Consider the following 22,717-nt stretch of genomic DNA (forward strand, 5'->3'; position numbering starts at 1 on the left):
TTAGTTAACTTTTTTTCCAGCTTTTTCATAGCTTATGCACTTAATAGTGAATTAAATAACTTTAGTATGTCACCAGACTTGTGTGACCATATACTGAATTTTCTTGTGTAGTCTATTAATGACTTGTATGTGTATTTATTCCTTTTCTTAAAGGGGCTTAAGAAACATTTAAACCAGCTTTGTATGCCACCGTAACTATACACTGACTATTTTAATTTTTTTCTAGAATTTATTCAAGTTGCCTGTGTTGAGCAGAACCTTAATATAACTCTTTAGATTAAAAACATTGGGTTCTTGTCCATTTTCATTTTGTTCATACTGGGGACGTTTTTATGTTTGTACTATCTGTGGTCTATAAGCCTATAATTTTTCCCAGCAGACTTTGCTTCACTCAGGGTTTTTCATGAGCTTGTCTGTGGAATGTCCATGCCAAGGCTCAAATATTTTTGATCAAACAATATTATACATACTGCTTCCAGGACTCCCATGAGACCTCGATTTTGAACAATATTGAATACAGTCAGTAATGTTTATCATCCATAAATTCCATTACTACCCTGTTACTTTCACTAAATACTGGGTAATGTTGTCAACTATACAGTATGTGCAGTGGGGTGTGATGCTTTGGATAAATCATTTGACAATTCATTCTCATTCAGAAGTTAAATACGACATCTGCGCTATTATTACCTATTAAAAATAGTGCTACACCTCATAGAGTGTTTGAACAGTGGAGCTCTGACATAACTGTTTGCGCTTTGCTTTCATTTCTGTTAAGTGTAGTCATCAAATTTAGCTTTCAACTAAATAAACTATTTCAGCATGTGAGGAAAAACTCAAACCCATATTTTCATTTTTACAGACATTTATACTTTAAAATCAGAGAGCTGTAATTACGTATGATGAGAAAAATGTTACATACAAAATAGATTTAGTTAACACTAAACCTAAATTAAGTAATGCACTACCTAAACTGAATGACTTTTTTTTTAAAACTGCTAGTCCTATATTTTGTTAACCAGTATAAAATACACAAAGCTCTATTATCCTGAATTGTAGAAATACTTCGAGCATTTTTACAGGAAATATTTCTGTAAGACCATTGAAATGATAAGGGGACAGATTAATGTATGAAAATAGTAAGTTGAAGTAGACACAAATATTGGAGATTAGGACTTGTTTAGATTGATCAGGCCAGGTGCTGAGGGATTAACTGATAGGAATAATATTTTGCACTAGTGGTCAGGGGGTCACTGGCAGTACCCCTGTATGAACTATCATTGTGTGAACATGACGGTCCACAATGATATCATCACTGGCAGGCACCAGTGGGTGTTCTAGAGTAATAATAAAGTGCCTAGGCCACAGGCCAGGATAATTATTTTTATTTTCTGTGTGCCAGAATGAGGAGTGACATGTTTAACGTCGGTTCACTGACATAGAAAGCTCCATAATTTGTCATTTAAGTTATTTTATGCTCCATTTCCCCCTTGATCCAGGGCTCTGTTGTGTGAGAAAGCACGTTGATGGTGGAACAATTTTATTTGAAATGTATCCGGATCTAAAAGGTAAACACTTTTAGAGGCATGTTTTTAGATTCAATAGCGGCAAATAGGTGCCGAAAACATTTTCATTTGGAAATAAAACATGCTGGTGTGTATACTTAACAGTGTATTCCTGCGCCCATTCAGTTTCCCTCACATTCTTACATTTTATTTTAATCCACCATATCCAGGAATGAGATTACGTATTACCACCACTTCTTACAGTGTTTGGATTAGAATGTTTTGTTGGGCATTTGTTCCCTCCTATTTTTAGGTTTGTGTAGTCTGTTCTTTTGCTAGCATCATTTATGACACAAAAATTGCAATTATGGGTTGAAACACTGCCAACTAAAATGTTTAACTTATTATATACTGTACATCAAATGTAAGAAATGTCAGTATGTCGTTTTCTGGAATATGAACCCACAGTATATTATTCATACTTGACACTATAAGAAACTTTTTTTTTCCATTTACATCTAATAGCATAATTGCAGTAAGTGCAGTTTAAGTACACCTTGATATTCATTATGTTCTTTTTTTAGTTCTGCATTTAATTTTCCAAAGTTTCCTGAATTAAATGCATCCTTGCTATATTACACGACACTTATTGTGAAAAAAAGGAGACCACTTGAGCTCACAGGACAAGCTGAAAAGGTAAACATCTACCAGAAGGTGTTTTTGTGAACAGATAACAGAGCCACACTATCGCAGACACACTGCATCCACTCTCAGCTGTACCACTTACATGCCCCCATCCCGTTCAGCCGATGGCTGCTAAGTGTTTCCTCAGATAAGGCATGCCAGTTCCATTACACAAAGTGTTCCATGCTCCAGACTCACACAGACTTTTTCAGTGTTCCTTATGCCACTGGGACCAAGGTTCTCTCAACTCAGAGCTTAATGGCTGGAGGGCCCTGATTTACTCACCATAATAAGGGCATGAGGTCAAGCGACTCTCAGCTAGGATTAGTTGGGCTTGACTGTCTCTCTACCTCTCTCACTATCTTTCTCCATGGCTCAGCTATCGATGAGCAGCTGTTCAAGGACGATTTACAGCATTTGGTCAGTGACAGGGTCCAATCAGTGTGCTGTAAATGTCGGTCCGAAAGACATTGAACAGTAAGTAAGGCAGTGACAGGACACCACCAGCCCAAATCAATGGCTAGATGAGCTACACACAGAGACCAGCAGTAATACCATGAGGAGTAAAAGTAACCCAGAGAGCCTTTAGGATTTGGTGGTCATTTGGTGTTTTTTTTTTAATCATACTTCGTCTTGTCTTTTTTCTTGCCAGTTTTTCTCTGGATGCAATATTCCATTTTCTGTTACTTATTACCTACCTATAGCATTCCCCATATGAGATTTTGATTTAAATCCACTATAGCATATTTGTGTCTATCAGTTGTAATGGTTAGGATTAACGCAAACTGTTACATTCAAGACTACTTTTTTCTTAGACTTCTTAGACAGATTATCAGCACTACCTGTTCAGCCCCATTAAAATCCCATATGAGGATATTTATAAACCATGCAATTTCCCTGATTATTGCAATCATTTACAAAATTGATTTCACCCCGAGTTATAGACAGTTGCAGCAAAGCTACTGACACAGTTAGCTTCTGCAATGAACCGACCCTCCTCAATAATGCCTTTACAACAGAGGCTATTTAGCATGCAGAGACATGCAGAGATCAGATATGGACAGAAATTAATACATACTTTCATGAGGACCATTTAATAAATATTAAATATTTTTTAAAAATCTCAAATCAGTCTATCTTCCCTCTTTATTTTAGCTTTTGACTTGTGCTTATCTACTGCATTTATCCGGGTATCACTGATTTGTGCTTTTTGATTTGTGGTAGTTAGTAGTTTTTCTGATGTGTAATTAGAATATGGCTCAGCTGGAGCAAAGTCAGAGGCAGAGGCAGGACTAAAGATGACATAAATTGCTTTTATAGGGCATTTACTATAATTCTTACTTAGAGCTGTAACAAGCTTACTTCACTCAGTGCATTAGGGCACAATGATGCCTATCAATCAAAGTGTGTTTTCCACCCAGGTTTGCCATATATTACACATTCTTTGGGTCAACATGTGAAAAGCAATCAATTCAGTTTCTATTTCAAGTGCAATCTTGAAGTAGTAGAACTATGTAGTATGCTTGTATGAAACCTTAGCTACGTATACTATTTATGACATCAAGAGCTTATAAGAAGGTTTTAAAAAAGATATACCGCATGTACGATTATAAATTCGTAATGAGATAGTGCACTAAAAAAGCCAGGCACTGTGTTCACATTCTGATGAAACCCAGATGAACATATTACATTGAACTGTGAAATACAATGCCGTGCACAAATAATCTTTTAATGCTATGAAGTAAGAGCACAACATAAACAATCCATTCCACAAACATTTTTTGTGAGTGAAACAATGCATCTGGTCGAGTTATACTGCCCAACTGAAAGCTGAGTAAAAAGAAATAGGTCCAAAAAATCAAGAGTAGTTTCTATGTGTAGACAGATGAGAAGAGAAATGAATACAGAGGATATAAACTAAATAATAAATACTGAATCTTACTTAAGTGCAATATCTGTGTGCCTCTTTATTTTCTATATTTTCTTGCCTGTGCCAGTATGTTACTCCTGTTAAACTTTTTTTTTTGTACAATAACAGCTTGCAAATGAGTAAGCTAGTTGTTCAGTGGCCAAACAGCAGCTCACAGAAATAACCAGAAAGAGAAATAAAGCAAAACAACAAAACATCACTCAGAATCATTCAGGTCTGACCTAGTCTGAATCATTCTGTATATAAAAGGATGACAATTAAAAGCTAATAGGCAACTGGAAAAAGAAAGTATGGTCCAATGCACCACATTTTATATATATTTATATATATATATATATATATATATATATATATATATATATATATATATTTATTTAAAGTAAAAGGATGCAAAGCTACTTGCTCAGTAGATGTAAAGCAGAAAATCAAAGACGCAGTGAATCTGCTGTGGTTCTAGATGCAAGTCCAGCTTCATATTACTGATAAGCTGGGGTGTGGAGGGGGGGAAGTGGGTGACAAATTAAAGGAAAACCCAGCATAAAGGGTCATGTGTACATCAGTGTTCAACACTCAACATGAGCCGCAAAATGCGCTCTTAGTGCAGCTCATCATGGAAACTGCGCCTCGGACCGCATACTGAACCCTCAGTGCATGAAGCCTCACTGTGACATTATTAAACATAAATTATTATTAAGCTCGGGACAAAACGGAAATACATTTGCAGTAACGAAGACAATGTGTGAAAAGATGAAGTTGTTATTAAGTAATGACGCTCGTGCCAGAACGTGTAAACGGCGTGGAGCGCATTAATAAGGCTAATACTGCATTTGGTTTCTAATTGGTTCTCATGAAAATGCTGCTATAAGCTACTTCTTATAAAAGTATTGAATTAAACAGTATTCCTTTTTTCTTTCACGACCTGGACAATTCGAAAAATGTCCTGTTTAATGCACTGAATGTGAAGATAACTGATGAATGTGTACCAGACGTATGAGTTTTGAGCAGGGTTGCCAGATATGGGTGACAAAAGAACCCATTGAGGACCATTATTAAAAGACCTAATCTTCCCAAATAGTTCTTTCATCAAGGTCCTAAAATGGACTCGTATTATTATATATTTTGTCTCAACTAAAAAATGATCTATGGACACGAATAATAATAAAAAAAAACACACAAAAAATATTCAAAAGTAGTTCAGGTTTGCGGGAAAACTACGCACCTGGCAACACTGCCTATTAACGCTCCAAGCATCACCGCGCAAAGCGTCTCTTTTCTCTCCATGGTTATTTGCGCCGACTTGTAGTGTGTGTAGATCCACATGCATGTGTGTTACTGTATAAGTGTGAAGGGTAGGATTTAGTACTCCGTCCTCCGATCACAGTAATGACATGGTCTTTCATACTGTGTGGTGTGAAGGCTGAACTTTTTGTTGTGGCCAGCATTGAATTTATAATGCACTTGTATTGTTTAACCAATATGACCACATGGACCTAAACATGCTGCAGAGAGCTACCAAATGTGACACAATGACTAAATGTATTAGATACATCATAGAACATCTTGGCTAAAAATAGCCAGTTTATTTCCTTTCTGTTCTTTTCTATTCTTTCTTTTTTCCCTGCAGGACATTGGTCTAACATCAGGAATTACAGCAATGTGTTTTAAATATTCAATAGTATATGCAATAGTGGATATGCAATCTAGAAACAATCCTCTCATAAGGAACAAGCTGTCATGTTCACAGCACTATATAAGTTTTTGCTCTTTTGCATAATACTTACTTGATATTTTTATATTAGTTGTGATATTTATCCAGTCAGAGCTAAACAATCCATAAATAAAGTGTCTCTTTTTCGATAAAGCAGCTGGAAGGTTAGGCTCAGGGCTTGTGTAACAAACTGCTTTGCTGTAAGCAGTGTCCAAGCATTCTATCATGCTGTCAGAGGCGGTGGAGGTTCACTAAAAAGCCATGAGGATAAGAAAGGGGAATGAGTGCAGACAAACTGGATGTCAGGGGCTCAGTGGGGTCAGAGGGGTCTCTAAATCCCATTCATTGAAGCCTGCTCCAGTGACAAGGCAGAAGGTCTCTTTCTTCTGTACTCGGAGATGGATGGATAGTGGTTTAGATAGAGATGCTGAGATATGGCTGAAAACGTGCATAGATGTTTTGATTTTCTGTGTATGTTTGGCCGTTATATTAGAAATAGTCTTTCTCTGATCGAAAGAAATGTTCTAACTGTGCACTCTTCATCTGATGTTCTGAAGATTGAACATTTTTAACCTCTGGCAATGTTGAACACTTAACAGTGTTGAGCACTTCAGTGAAGTGGAAGGAAATAATCCAGACACTCCATTTGGTAACTTAACATTTAGCACAATTTGACACTCTGTCTTTTCTTCTTTTCAGAGTGAAACCATATCTATTCCTTTATTGAGACTAAGCCTGTGTTTTTCTAAAAAGAACATTAGCCATTCAAAATTTTTACCTCTGAATGGCTGAATGGTTTTTGTCACATGGGACATTATTATATTCATAGGTGAGAGTCTGTGAAATGTTCTGATGCAGATTTAAAAGGGTATTTGAGCATAAAACTGGCATTTAATGTGTTATTTGTAATGCGCTATTTTGTAGCTGAGTACTGAATCTCTCAGGATTTAATACTTTCATCAACATAACACATTGTTTTCCTGATCAAAGGTATAATAAAAAAAAAGATACCAGTTCATTTGTATCTGCTGTGGTAAATACCAAATGTGAAAGCTAAAGGTGTTGTTTTATACTGTTCCCAGAAAAAATGCATAAATAGCTACATTACTTACTCACTATCTTAGTAGTAAATATTTAAGTTAGCTATAGTAAAGGAGAAAATATTTACGAGTGTGCAGCTAGTACTTTAGAATGGAGCAAAATCTCCAAAACCTAAAACCAAAGGTTTTAAAGACATGCAATACAAAAGATTCTAAAGAAAAATGCAAATGAACTCTTTTCAACACTGCTGTTCTTTTTCTGTGTAATCTGGCTGTAACATGCTACTGCATATCACTGCATTTCACAATAGTACATAATAAAAGAAATGTTCTTGCTGGAGTAATTCATGCTATTAATAGTAATGCAGTCATTAATTTCAGTCAGATATCCAGCTACTTAGCCATATCTTCCTGTATCATTTATATGTGGCTTTCTCCGTTATTTAGCAATAGCTAATGAGGCAGCTTGTGAAAGAAAATCAAACAGCCCACCCACAAAACACTGCCCCAAAACAGTTGTAGTGTTTCAGAATGTGCTTCAAGGTGTATCATGAAGTGGGGGGTTTCCCAGGAATTTTACATGCTGCAAATAATGTTAAAGATGAATATGCTTACAACAGATGTATTGATGGTTACATTTTTATTTTTATTTTAAAACTATTACATGCTATAGGAGTACATTGCCAGTATATGTTACAAGTAGTCATAAATTAGAGATATGTATTGCTAAAGTCTGGCATAATAATATCTGGCATACAGAGATGAAATAGAAACTGTACTATAGAAGGTTATGCAGGTGCATCTGTGATCTGTGAATTTTATTTTTTTGTTTGTCATCTATCTGTGTATATATATTTATATTTTTCGGATCAGCATGTGAACAACACATGTGCTGTATAATTGCACATGAAGTGTTTTTGGTTTTGATTACATTGGCTATGTGTCTTGTGTTCTTCCTTTGTCTTTTAGATCTATGACCAGGAGGGCACGTTACAGCACTTTATTGATGGCAATGATCCAAGCAAGTCAAGCTGGATGAGGTACATCCGCTGTGCCAGACACTGTGGGGAACAGAACATGACAGTGGTTCAGTACAGGTATTGTATAGACTTTTGACATATTCTGTATGATGTCCTTTTGCTTAGTATATTTGCATTTATTAATTTGGCAGATGCTTTTATCTAAAGTGACTTACAATAAGGCCAAATAAGGTCAAATCAGTGGCTGTCTGGCAGCCCTGGTATTTGAACTTAAAACCTGGAGGTCACAGAACCTTAACCACTGAGCTACTAGTGTCCCATATTGATATTTTCCATGGCATAGGAGATCTCATGCTGAACAGGATTAAAAATCTATGTATTACTTTCAGGCTGATATTGGATAGCCTAGTGTCTGTCTAGACTATAAGCAGTGAGGGCTGGGTATAATTTTGCTTTGATAACCATAAGCAGGCGCTGTGTTATTGCTCTACTCTTAGTGCCTCTATTATTATGGCTTGAGGTTTTGGTGACTGTGTAATGTCAGTAGGAAATTTGGGGCCATGATGTGGAATTAGTCTTCTCAGCTACAATCATCAGTGGGATTTAGCTTTACACAGTGTCACTTTGCGTCTTCAAGTGTTTCAAGTGTGTACTTCAACAGTACTTTGCCTGGTGTCGTTTCACTGTTAAGCCCCAATGACCCTTTAGTGCTCTAAATAGGTGTATACTCAAGAGGACTGCTTTAGGGAACTTCAGCGGTGAGCCATCGCTCTTTCATACACTATTGTGTATACATGTTCTAGCTGTTAGGAGTTTTTCCAACCCTGTGCATGCTGCATACTGGAATGTCCTCTCCGTCAGCTGGATTGAGTTCCAGTGTTATGATTTGCAATATCTAGATGGAATTCTCTTCAAAGCGACTTGTGATTGATCAACCCTGAGCTGGCTGTTTTGTTTTGCCTTGACAATAATGTCCATTGGCATGTGCTTTACTTCACTTGCACTGGGGACGCCCCACCGTTGTCTTTATGACTCATCCAACCACAATACTAAATACATGTCAGCGCTGGAAATGTTATCCAAGACGAAGGGGAAAAAATGGCCTTTGATGTGCTTGGCCGGTGTGGAGTTCTGTGCACGTTTTGGAAGTGACGGCAGCGTTGTAAGAGATGGTGTTCGTTTACACTTGTTCAGCCTCCTCTGAAAATGCGCAAGACCACCCATCGCTCCAAAAACAGCCCTCTTTCAGCAGCCAACTGAGTCATTTAGTGTGAGTACATTTATTTGTGTGCTCCAGTGTTTATGTTAAGTGAAGCCAAACTGAGAGATGAACTGTTACAAGGGTATAAAGTACATGGTATAGTGTATTTTTTTTTTCTCGTGGGTTGCAAGATGTTTTTGATTTATGGGCTCGCCCCTTGTTTTATTTTGGTGTCTCGGTGAAAGGAATTAATAAAATTCACAGGCCTCTGCAGCTCTGCAGAGACCAAAGGAACTTATTATCAAATATTTGTAGTGAACCCCAATTCCCAGTCTGGAGCTCCTCTGAACATTTGAGACCAAATTCTCTGCATATTACAAATGTTTATACATTGAAGTATGTGAAAACCAAAGAGCAATTAAATAATATTAGCACTATTAATACACAAATTATGCATTATATTTTGACTGAAGGTAGTGACATGTAGGCTCACTGAATGCTAGAAAATTGGGATGTGTAACATTTCACATAACCTAGTTGAACCTAGAGAGTTACTAACAAGACAAGAAAGAAAATGTGAATTTTGACACAAATACTATGGTCACTGGACCCTGGTAGCCACATGGTTATAATTCTAAGCTCACGATCAAATCATTGTGAATTCAAATCTCATGACTCCCAGAGAACCACTGATGGCCTTTACTCTCAGCTATTCAGCTGTATGCTTGGACTGCATTCTGTTTAGTTGTATCCTGTCAGATTAAAAAAAACAAAATCATATTTTCAGATCATGTATTTTCTACCGGGCTTGTATGGATATTCCACGAGGAACAGAGCTTCTGGTCTGGTACAATGACAGTTACACCTCCTTCTTTGGCATCCCCCTGCAGTGCATCGCACAGGATGAAAACTGTAAGTCTCACCACTCTTGTAAGCACATTCATTTACTAAAACAGCAGTGCTACAACACTTTGTTTAACAACATACTTTGTTTAATAAGTTCAAGAGACCATCCGAACAAATGGTGACTTCTACCAAGTATTTTAAACAAATACAAACAAATTTTAAGCATGAAGTCACTTGAACAATTTAAGAATTTATTTTTAATAATCCAGTTGTTAGGATTTCTCACTTACTCCTACTTTAGTCATAATTCATCCAAACAGTTTGTTTTCCTTCATGGACTTCATGGTAGATCAGTCAGTTTTGGAGGAGTGGAAACCAGTTCCATGTCTTCATTTCTGGACCTGCCATCTAAAGCCTACGTTGTATTTCATATGTGGGTTAGAGATTAGCAGAATTAGTGCATATGAGGTCAAGTGCATTTTAGTCCCCCCAAAGTTCATGGTACATTCCATAATTTTTTTGAAGTACTTTTGATTTAAAATATTGTTTTCTCAACATAAATGAACATTTACCCCATACAGTTAGGTCCTGTATTTGTTGAGCCCATTGGCGAGTGGAACGCCTGGATATCTGACAGAGTCTGACAGTTTCGTGTTTACATGAGACGTTTTATGGCTTTAGTCTGGTTGCTGTTCTGTTTAAACAACTCTCTTTCCCTCCATACTGTTATCCAAAGTGTACAGTATGATTTGATCAATGCAATACTATAATCAAAAGAAAAAGGCCAAATCCTCTTGCATCTGATGAACTATGGTAATAGTAGTTTAATACAGATGGATGAAATTGTGTATTTGAACATACCTGGTACAAGAAAAAATAGATTTGAGAGAACTTTTTTGGGCAGTGTTTTGTGGAACCAAACATCTAAATTACATTATTTATCTAAACTACATCACATCTGAAAGCTCATATGATGGATTTTGTTTTGTTGGATGTAATTGTATTTGTATTCTTCAGTGCATTTTCAATAAGAATTCACAGTTATCGTGAAAACAACCTGATCTCAGGCAAAATTTGGTCCTATAAGGAGTGAGAGAGTAATTTGGCTTGATTTCATATAAATGAAGATATAATAAAAGCTATAACCAGTAACCCTTGTCTTCACTATAACCTTTCACATGTAATTTTTCAGACAATTTGGCTTGTGTCAATTCTTATTGCATTGGTGAAGAACAAAACATACAAAGGAACAAATGGCTGTAAAAAAGAGCTGAATAGAAATGTTTAGCTTATAGAATAGCTTGAAACATGGTTAAGGGATCAACTTTGACTTCTGCATCTTAAATTAACCCCTGCAATACACTACTCCAGATGTTTCGTAGGAGAAATGTAACTTTAATGCTAACTCTAATCACATTTCTTTATTTTGATCATCATCCAACATTAAATTTTGATGGGATACATTAGCTTTATTAAATAAGAAAGCCCAAACTCTTCTCATCTTACACTTTGGTAATGTTATTTTTGTGTGTACAGCATGTTGCACTACAAAAGAATCTGGAAAATGGTAATGTCTGAGCATGAGATAACTAGCTCTGCCCTCTTGAATATAAAGCTTAATATGAAACTACTATCTGAAAAAAAGTGGTGCATTTGTTCTGTTCGATGTCATGTTGTCATGTTGGATCTGCTATTGTTAATTGATACAGTAAGAACTCAATAACTAACAATAATTAATACAGAATATGGACTTGATCAGCTCTGCAATTTTGTGTTTCTTTGAACAGTGAATGTGCCATCTACTGTAATCGAGGCCATGTCCCGACAAGAAAGCCTGCAGCCTTTCAGCAAAACATCCAAATCCTCTACAACTGTCATGCTGCAGCGCTCCATGGTTTTCCCTCACTCACCCTGCTCACGGAGCTTCTCTCTGCTGGACAAGGTGGGCAACATGGAGTCTGGCTTTAGCCAGCTGAACACCAAGAACCAGCGGGTTCTAGCCAGTCCCACATCCACCAGCCAGCTTAACAGTGAGTTCAGCGACTGGCACCTCTGGAAGTGTGGCCAGTGCTTCAAGACCTTCACACAACGCATTCTTCTGCAAATGCATGTGTGCACACAGAATCCAGACAGGTAACTCACACTATAACAGCCTCTACGGGGCAGTGGTAGCTTAGTAATAGCAAGCTAATGGTACGTTACAGTACATAAATCAATACATTCAGCTAAAGCGGGACAGAGAACACAGGGATGCTAAACAGATACAACATCTGGCTATATGGTGCAGATACGTAGCTAAGTCATTTGATTTGAATTTTAGATTTGTGACACATAGCCTTTTCATGGAGTGCTTGTCGTGAATTGTAGATCCCACATATAAATCTTAAAGGAACAGAATGTATATGCATTTTAGCATTTATAAAAATGAATAAGATGTAGTAAGAGCACTAACTAGACATGAATTATAGTATGTGGGATTCAGTATACAGTTGGGTCCATAAGTATTTGGACAGTGACACAATTTTCATAATTTTCCCTCTGTAGTCCACCACCACAATGGATTTGAAATGAAGCAATCAAGATGTGATTGCAGTGTAGACTTTCAGCTTTAATTGAAGGGGTTTAACAAAAATAGTGCATTAACCGTTAAGGAATTACAGCCATTTTTACAGAGTCCCTCCATTTTCACAGGCTCAAAAGTACTTGGACAAGTGACTGATAAACAGTTTCATGGCCACATGTGGCCTGTTTCCTTGGTATTTCACGACAAATTAAGGAGACAAAGGTTTAAAGTTGATTCCAAGCGCTGAATTTGTATTTGGTAGCTGTTCATGGAAACTCTCAATATGCAGTCCAAAGAGGTGTCAAAGCAAGTAAAGGAGGCCATCATTTGATGAAAAAGCAAGTGGCCAAATAAACAATTTGGTTCATTCTTAAAAAAGAAGGAATGCACTGGTGAGCTCAGCAACACCAAAAGGCCTGGAAGACCACAGAAGACAACTAAAGTGGATGATCACAAAATTGGTGAAGAAAAACCCCTTCACAATATCTAGCCAACACTCTTGGGGAGGTAGGCGTATCATTGTCAAAGTCTACAATCAAGAGACGCCTTCATGAATGTAAATACAGAGGGTTTACCTCAAGATGCAAACCACTGGTAACATTCAATAACGGAAAGGCCAGAGTAGACTTTGTTAGAAAACATCTAAAAAGCCTGCAAAGTTCTAGAACAAGATTCTTTGCACAGATGAAACCACAGATTAACTTATAACAGAATGATGTGAAGAGAAGAGTATGGAGAAGGAAAGGAAGGGTACATGATCCAAAGTATACCATATCATCTGTCAAACATGGTGAAGGAAATCTTATGGCATGGGCCTGTATGACTGCCAATGGAATGGACTCACTGGTGTTTATTGATGATGGGACTGCTGATAGAAGTAGCAGGATGAATTCTGAAGTGTATAGAGCTATACTTTCTGCTCAGATTCAGTCAAATGCTGCAAAAATGAAAAGGACAACACTTCACAGTACAGATGGATGACCCAAAAAGTACATCGAAAGAAACCGAAGAGCTTCTTAAGGCAAAGAAATTGAATGTTCGAATCTTAGAAGGCAATCCATCCTCATCCGGGTGACAATGGATAGTGCAATTATAAATAATTTCCTTCTATAACTGTGTACTACATGGTCAAAAAATGCAATTGTGTAACAAGGAAATTCATTATAGTTTTCACATGAAGTCTATTTTGTTGAAGTTATCAACTGTTCAGTTGAGTGCAAAACTGTTCGTGACAGTTGCAGTCCTAAAGCTATCATATAAATTTCAGTCCAAAGCCATCTTTATGGTTTTTAAGTGAAGCATCTGGAGCATTTGGTGATGTCCATGGGTTCCAGACTTCAGGCAGTGATTGACTACAAAGGATTTGCATCCAAATATTAAAAATAATCTTTATATTTATAATGTTAGTTTTAATGTTAGTTTGTCCAATTACTTCTGAGCCTGTGAAAATGGCGGGACCATGGTAAAAATGGCTGTAATTCCTAGATGGTTAATGCAATATTTTTGTTAATCCCCCTGAATTAAAGCTGAAAGTCTACACTTCAATTACATCTTGATTGCTTCATTTCAAATCCACTGTGGTGGTGTACAGAGGCAAAATTACAAGAATTGTGTCACTGTCCAAATACTTAGGGACCCAACTGTATACGCTTCATATTGGTATTCCCCAAACAAATGATCAGTTATGCAGTGAAGAATCTACCATATACATTTTGCACCAATCACATTCTTTATTAGTGTAATGGTTTATGAGAATGTATGTTTTGCTATGGTTCCTCCTGGGGGTTATACTGTAAGCCAAATATAGTATTGGCAACATGACCATGACTGTTAACATGACGATAATTATTTCTAAAACATTGAATTTTCAGTCATTACGTCAGTTATTCAATTTTGCCCAGAAGGTTTGGTTTGACTGAAGAAAGTAATCACCTTCTTTGACTTGCAACATCACATATATAATGGAGCTTACTATTAAAATATCAAGACCTTGAAATTGAACTTTCTTTCCAACTTTTTGTTGAGTTAATGCAATAAAAATGTTATTTTACATGTCACTGAATATTATCTCAAACTATTGTTTAGAAGTATAAAACAATATACAGTTGAAAAGTTTTATCTGCATCAAGCTTATTGAGGGTAAAAATGATTATTGCTTATTGCTCAATATGTTAAAATCACAACATGCTTTTACATTCTCGTACTTGAAAATGGGCAGGATTTGGATACAAGACATTTGACAAATGGCTATTTCTTGCCATTTTTAGCTAGAATAGAAGTGTACAAGGTGTGTAAGTGTATGATTAGGGTAAAATTAACAGTAATCCAAAACATATGTTTCTATTTGAATCTGGTGTTTTATTCACTTATGTTGTGCAGTGGAATTCTCCTGCTATTCATGACCATGTATTTAAGTAGAGAAAGACATTAGGAAGATATTATAAGGCTACGTAAGCATGTTCATGTACCATAATTATGGGCATTCATTAGAGGGTTCCTGACTAGCGCAATATTTTAGAGGATGGTAGGAAATAGAATAAATGTAACGTCTCTGCATCACTGTATAAGAGGTATAGAATCGACAATTTACACACAGTTTTGCATCACTGACCACTCTGGAATTTACTGTGTGTAACATCTCTAAACCTAATTAAATATGGCCTAGGACGTATTGGAAATTTTTTGCTTAGCACTATATTTCTTGGGTGCATACAAACCTATAAATCAGTTGCTGCTGTCAAAAAGAAATACCCACTCTAACGGTGATGCAGAGGAAAACAGATGCCACTTATTCAATAAACTAATATTCATAGACAAGAAAAATGTTGCTGGGATACCCTAGGAGTTGAAGTCGATGTGAAGGGTTGTCAATATTAAACTTTATGACCCTGGGGTGCAGATAAAATTTAGCTGAACAAGGGAATCTGGATCTGTTGGTATTTGGACTTGAAGCAAGTGCCATAAATGACCCTGGGAATCTTTTTCAAATGCTCTCAGTTATGCTTTATGGGATTTGGCCTATACATATTTATTGATCTTTGTTCTATATGAACATTTCAGGGTGGATAAATTATTTGGGTATACCATCATGAAAGATGGAGCTTTGCTTATATGTTGCTGACTAAACCACAAAAAGGGTTTTTCTTGTTTTTTGTTTGACTACACTAGTCATCACTGTGCCCTAATTTTGTTGCATTCCTTTAATAGGCAAAGCCTTCCAAAGAGCCATTAATTACAACATTGATCTGCACCATAAACACCCAAACACCAGTTCTAACGAACTATAAACAAATCCAAAGTCAAATTTTCTGCTGTACTACCAAAGAGACACCAATATTTGCACACATACAAGTAGACTACAGTCGTGGTTTTATTATCTATGCAATATTATATAAGTTTATGTAAGGCTTGTGTATGTTTTTGGTACAGACTCAGTTCAGTGGGCCATTTATCTCTAATATTGTGCTGCGCCAGGGCCCAGTGCGGCAATAAACAATATGTTGACATTAATCACAAGTGCCGCTGTAGTAAATACTCGCCAAACATTTATCATGTTAAAATATTCACAATCAATGCATCTCCCAACAGAAAAACTTCAGTCACAAATTTCAGTAAAACTGTATGAAATGCAAGATGTTTGAGCCAATGCTTCTCTTTCTCTATCTCTATCTCTCTCCCTCCAAATACATAATGTAATTGATGGCACAGTTGAATTGTCAATTCATCTAATTACGCCTGTAAGTGCTTTCCTTTGTTGTCCCTAATTGTCAATAAATACGTGATTTGTTATCAGCTCTCCATGATTAACTGAAACTGGGCTAATAATTAACAGAGGTCATTACGGCTACAGCTACGCGCTTGTGAACCGAAAAGCAGAGGAAACCCTAACCATCAGAGCAAGTGAAAATATTGATAGATGGCCTAAACTGTGTTCCTTGCCCTGTTGTTGATGAGAGGTCATGCTGCCATGGTAACAGCAGTGGGCTGTCACTGATGTGTTCCTGTGTGTGTGTTGTGTGTGTGGGTGTGTGTATGTATGTGTTTCCAGACCATATCAGTGTGGACACTGTTCACAGTCCTTTGCCCAGCCCTCAGAGCTGCGCAACCACGTGGTAACACATTCCAGTGACCGGCCCTTCAAGTGTGGCTATTGCGGCCGTGCTTTCGCCGGAGCCACGACGCTCAACAACCACATCCGCACCCACACCGGGGAGAAGCCATTCAAGTAAGTAACAGTGAGTACCACTGCTTCCTAGCCATGCATTCACATATTTGAAATCAAATACAGCCAAGCAATATTATATAGCAAATTTAGTAGAATATAATAATAATATAGAATATTATAATAAGATCTAGTATAATAAGATTGTAGATTTGCTTTTGTTTATTTGGCAGATGCTTTTATTGGCTTGTAAATAAGGTAAATTTAAGCATGTAGCTATTAATGGAGTTGACAGTGAGACAAAACACACGCGCACACACACACACACACACACACACACACAGACTTCATTTTTACTGTAACTAAATAATGCTGTAGTTCTAATCCTTCCCTTTTTAAAAAAAAAAATAAAATCTGTTTTTTTTTTCTACAAAAAAATGGCGAGTACCAGCCAAGCACGCACGCACACACACACACACTCACACACAAGCACACACAAACACAAACACACACACACACACTCCTTGAAAGTTCAATGTTATATTTACACAGAGGGAAAGAGAACCACAAATAGCCACAAGACTTGGAAAGAGTGCTGGTGCTCAGGAGTGTTACAGCCCAGTATAAAAACTTTGGCATTAAGCAGTGAGTCAATCTACAAAATATACTATGAATGAGCTTTTGAACTACAGCTATTGAAATAGTGTGAATATATCACTAACTGTGCATTGCCAGTTCCCCCACTACAGGAGTGTAAACCACTATAATTTTTATATAACAGTTGGGTTGAATTTGGCCCATACTAGTATTTCCAACACTGACATTCCTTCAGCCATGGCTTATGGGAGCAAAATATTATTGTCTAGGTCTGGAATTCCCATTTTGTCTGAAGTGCCCAGATTTGTGGGAGGCAAGATGCAAGCTACACAGATTTCCTAAAAAAAGACTGAACAAGTTGAGCATGAACAGCAGTCAGTGGATTTCTTTTAAGTCAACAGAATGTTAGTTACATGTGACCTTTTGACGCTAGCTCTTTTTCCCCCTCCACACCAAATACAGGTCATGTTTTTTAACTAAGCTGCTAATTAGTTTTATATAATACCACTACAATAAAAGTTTTAATTAAATACATTATTACTTAAAATGTTTGAATGTAAATGTTATGGCTGCCTGATTAGATATCATTACATGCACAGATTTAATTTGTTCCACAGAAATCTGAGCTGAAGGCAATCATTTAACAACAAATTAGCTTAAACAAGAAAATGCCATTCCAATTTTAAATTTGGCATTTCAGTGATGACTGCACTGGAGTAAAAATGACCAAAACAAACAAACAAACAAACAGACAAACAAACAAAAAAGACCCCCATAAATTAGCTAAATACAAATTTAGGTGATGGTGTAGATCTGTAGGTCTTGTGCTACTTAAACAATTGCTGTACATTATTCATTTACAAATGGCCCAAAATATTCTGTTCTACAATCTCATAATGTTCTTTGCTTGGCAAACCCCAGGCTTTAGAAAGAACACACTTCTATAATATAATATGTTGTTTTAGATATTTTTTTCTAGCTGTTGCTGGTTGATAAATCTGACATAGACCAGTAACTGTAATTCATACAAAATTCATGAGCAAGAGTGATTTGGCTGTATTTCATACAAATTAAGTCATAAGAAAAGTTTTGATTACTACTCACTCCCCCACCTACTCACTTTTATCACAACAATTCATATTCATTTTCCCCCCAACTTTTCATTTATTTCAAATTTGCAGTTGTAAAGTTTAATTGTCTCTCAGTCTCATATAGGACCATGTATTATCATCTCACACAGTGATTTTAGTGTGAGCAGATGGGCTGCTGGGAGCAGAGCAATCCAGTAACAAGTCAACTATCTATTAAGCAATCAGTGATACACAAATGTGTCATCAGCACTTCAGGAGCTTTAGAGAGAAAGAAGCACACAAAGACATTAATGAAACTCCCCAGAAATCTTTAGTCAATCAATATGCCTGAGTTATTCTCATTGAGCTGATGTGCTTGATAGGATAAGGCTGGCATTTTTCCTTTGTTTATGGAGAATGCTGAAGTGTTTTACATAAACCTCATCTGAAATTTTGTGTTTCAGCTTAGCAGTTCTTAATCTGCAGTTTGGAATATCAAGTGTGTTAGAGCCTTTGATGGTTAATTATTCTTAGATGAAGTCAATAATTGCTGGCTATACATAGTATAGCATTGAGGAGAACTTTCCAATGTGATGTGCGTGTGACTAAATATACAGTGAAGCCCAAAGGCATTTATTTTTAATGTTTCTGTCTATTGACATCTAAAAAGTCATAAAATAATCCATTAAAACCTAGGTTCCGAGCAGATTTCTAACTGGTTCCTCACATTTTGTGAAATATTTCGGAGACAATTTCTAATCCAGAGATCTGTATGTGCTAGGCAGAGTCCTGCTGATACACTGCCCCATACCTTGTGTCTGCTTTAACTGCTTTCAGCTCAGTTACAACCAAGCCATCAGGAGATGCTCGCCTTTGATATCCAACCTCCCAAAACTCTCTTTTTGTTCTTTATCTATTGTAAGTGACAATGATGCGGGCCCTTATCTAGACAGGCCTCTCTGGGGGCACCCCTTCCTCTCAGATTATTGACAGGCCCCCATGTTGAGAGGCATCTGAGCCTTCGCTCATCATCGGCATCAAGGCCCCTAGGTGTGGGCAGCAATTACACCTTTCTGGCCCAGTAAGCTTCTCAGCCACTTTCAAGTGTCACTTGTCATTAAGGCAACAACGGATGATTCACAACGTCTGATGGCCCTCGCTAAGTATGCTGTCTGTGTTTCGTGTTTGCCCAGGTGTGAGCGGTGCGAGAGGAGCTTCACGCAGGCCACACAGCTTAGCAGACACCAGCGGATGCCCAACGAGTGCAAACCCATCAGCGAGAGCAGCGAATCAATTGAGGTGGATTAGTTGATTGACCATGCCGGAATTAAACGGCGAGGGAAAGTCATGATTAAATGTCACGGACACTTAAGCAAAACCAAAGATTTCCACTGAGAAACTCTCAATCAGCCCCAGAAAACCAAAAGCAGTAATAAAATAAGTAAGATGTTAAGAGATATTGATCCCGACACAGATAAGGGACTGGTTGTGGCTGGGGTGGGAGGTTGGGGGGAGGACAAGATTATTTATTCATGACTGGGAAAGTCACAGTTCTCTTAAAAAGCTGGAACATAAGTGTGAAATGCCAAAAACATGGCTTATCGCTTTATTTCTTAGTCATGAACATTGTACTATAAAACCAAAGGGAGAAGACTAAAAGGGGTGCAGGGACATACCCCTCAAACTGACAATGCACAGTATCTGTATAATTGCACCATTTAATAAGCAGGATTTTTTGAGAGAAACATTTGTATTCACCAAAAAAATAGCTTCTGTATAAAATGTACATTTTGAATTATATTTCTCTCATATCATGCTTTTTGGCACTTTTGACTGGTATTATTTAATATTTCATTTGGATACTGATTCTAAATGTAATGATGGAGACTATTTAAATATGAGCGGGACGAAAGGAAAAACGTCCTTGTGAAATAAATAAAAAAACCTTGTTACCAAATATGAAATGAAGAAGAGTTTTAAAGCAATATATAGAATTGTATCTGTTGTGTCATTCAATACTTTTATTGCCACACTCATTTTATATGGTGAGTGGGGCTACTGAATGTTGCATTTTGTTACAAAAAAAATATTTAAAATCATTTCACCATTACTAAAGGCAAACATTACAGTTTTGTTTGTCAGGTTTTATGGGAAGGTAATAGTAATTATATATATACATACACACATATATATATATACACACATACACACACACACCCTGATCAGCTATAACATTAAAACCATTGACAGGTGAAGTGAATAACATTAATTATCTCGTTACAATGGCACCTTTCAAGGAGGGGAATATTTCAGGCAGCAAGTGAACAGTCAGTTCTTTTGATGTGTTGATGTGTTAGAAGCAGGAAAAATGGGCAAGCATAAAGATCTGAGCGACTTTGACAAGGGCCAAATTGTGATGGCTAGACGACTGGGTCAGAGCATCTCCAATATGGCAGGTCTTGTGGGGGGGGGTCCCAGTATGCAGTGATTAGTACCTCCCGAAAGTGGTCCAAAGAAGGATCATGGGTGCCCAAGGCTCACTGATGCGCGTGGGGAGTGAAGGCTAGCCCGTCTGGTCCAGTCCCACAGAAGAGATGCTGTAGCACAAATTGCTGAAAAAGTTAATGCTGGCTATAATAGGTATGTGTCAGAACACCCAATGCATCCCAGCTTGCTGCGGATGGGGCTGTGTAGCTGCAGATCAGTCAGAGTGTCCATGCTGACCCCTGTCCACTGCCGAAAGTGCCTACAATAGGCATGTGAGCATCAGAACTGGACCATGGAGCAATGGAAGAAGGTGGCCTGGTTTGATGAATCACATTTTCTTTTACATAATGTGAACGGCCGGGTGCGTGTGCATCACTTACCTAGGGAAGAGATGACACCAGGATGCACTATGGGAAGAAGGCAAGCCGGTGGAGGCAGTGTGATGCTCTGGGCAATGTTCTGCTGGGAAACTTTGGGTCCTGGCATTCATGTGGACGTTACTCTGACACGCACCACCTACCTAAATATTGTTGCAGACCAAGTACACCCCTTCATGACAACGGTATTCTGTAATGGCAGTGGCATCTTTCAGCAGGATAATGCGCCTTGCCACACAAAATTGTTCAGGAATAGTTTGAGAAAAATGACAAAGAGTTCAGGGTGTTGACTTGGCCTCCAAATTCCCCATATATCTAGTCTGATAGTCTGATCAAGCGTCTGTGGGATGTGCTGGACAAACAAGTCCGATCCATGGAGGCCCCACCTCACAACTTACAGGACTTAAATCTGCTGCTAATGTCTTGGTGCCAGACACCACAGAACACCTTCAGAGGTCTTGTGAAGTCCATGCCTAGACGGGTCAGAGCTGTTTTGGCGGCACAAGGGGGCACAATAATAGGCTTGCGATTTTAATGTTATGGCTGATCGGTGTGTGTGCGTGTGTGTGTGTGTGTATATATATATATATATATATATATATATATATATATATGTAGAGAGAGAGAGAGAGAGAGAGAGAGAGAGAGAAAGAGAGCCTTATTATGACACGTTTTTCTAATCAAAAACACAACAGACTGATCAGATTGGTCTCAAAATATTTAACAAGGTTTAAAATATTTGAAAAGAATCACAGTGATTTACCTCAGAACCAAATTAACTCAATCAAGATAGGTACCTTTTATAAACCTCTACAGATTTTTGTTTAATGGACTCAGCTTTTAAGTTGAATGAACAGAGTCAATCGTGTATGATAATCATTACAGTGTCTCAGCATACATTTCGTTCTGGAAAGTGTGATGAGCTCAGTCTTGTCCACATTTGATTCTTGTTTGCATGATTTTGCCTTTTTAAATAAACAATATGAAACAACTACAACAGATTATGTCTTGTGAATAAATTGATAAAGCCAGGGGCCAATTTTTTAAAGGAATTGTTTCTGTGAATTGCGTTTCCGCCCCTAGAACTTCTCCTTTGTGAATATGAGAGCATTTTAAACAATTTATCTACTTTAGGAGATACTGGGTGATACACAAATATGACAGTATTACAATAAAGAAATTATATATATATATATATATATATATATATATATATATATATATATATATATATATATATATATATATGAAATAATTATACTGGTAAAGCTATGGAAAAAAAAAAGGAAACCTAATCCACTCCTAATCTTGATCAATCACTACCAAAATAAAAATAAAAAACAAAATAAAAACCATGTAAATCATTTAATTAAACTTTAATGAGTAAATCATACATATAGAGTGTTACTGTGGTTTCCTTCTCTATTGTTTACTATTGCTTTCCTGTTAGTTCTTTTGAGAAACAATACACATCCAGGCTTGCGCACATTTTTTTTCTTATACAAAGCATGAAATCCATCTTTGGTTGTTGGCGATGTATCAGTGTGGCGTCGGCGGTTAGCGCTCT

At 37.2% G+C, this 22,717-nt stretch overlaps 1 protein-coding gene across 3 annotated transcripts in view; it reads left to right on the forward strand.

The window, feature by feature from the left end:
* prdm6 (PR domain containing 6) overlaps positions 1-22,717 on the forward strand; it is a 32,053-nt gene that overhangs the window by 5,618 nt on the left and 3,718 nt on the right. Inside the window, exons 4-8 of one of the 3 annotated variants that reach the window (XM_026947559.3) lie at positions 7,837-7,964; positions 9,836-9,960; positions 11,682-12,027; positions 16,506-16,692; positions 19,480-19,614. In XM_026947559.3, coding sequence (XP_026803360.1) covers positions 7,837-7,964; positions 9,836-9,960; positions 11,682-12,027; positions 16,506-16,686 — 780 coding nt within the window. In that variant the 3' untranslated portion in view covers positions 16,687-16,692; positions 19,480-19,614. Of the gene's footprint in view, positions 1-7,836; positions 7,965-9,835; positions 9,961-11,681; positions 12,028-16,505; positions 16,693-19,479; positions 21,740-22,717 lie in introns of those variants that run through there. The other 2 variants (XM_026947487.3, XM_034306361.2) reach the window with 2 other exon arrangements.

The sequence above is a fragment of the Pangasianodon hypophthalmus genome, chromosome 8 (assembly GCF_027358585.1).
Source record: "Pangasianodon hypophthalmus isolate fPanHyp1 chromosome 8, fPanHyp1.pri, whole genome shotgun sequence".
In the NCBI taxonomy this organism is placed as follows: domain Eukaryota; kingdom Metazoa; phylum Chordata; class Actinopteri; order Siluriformes; family Pangasiidae; genus Pangasianodon; species Pangasianodon hypophthalmus.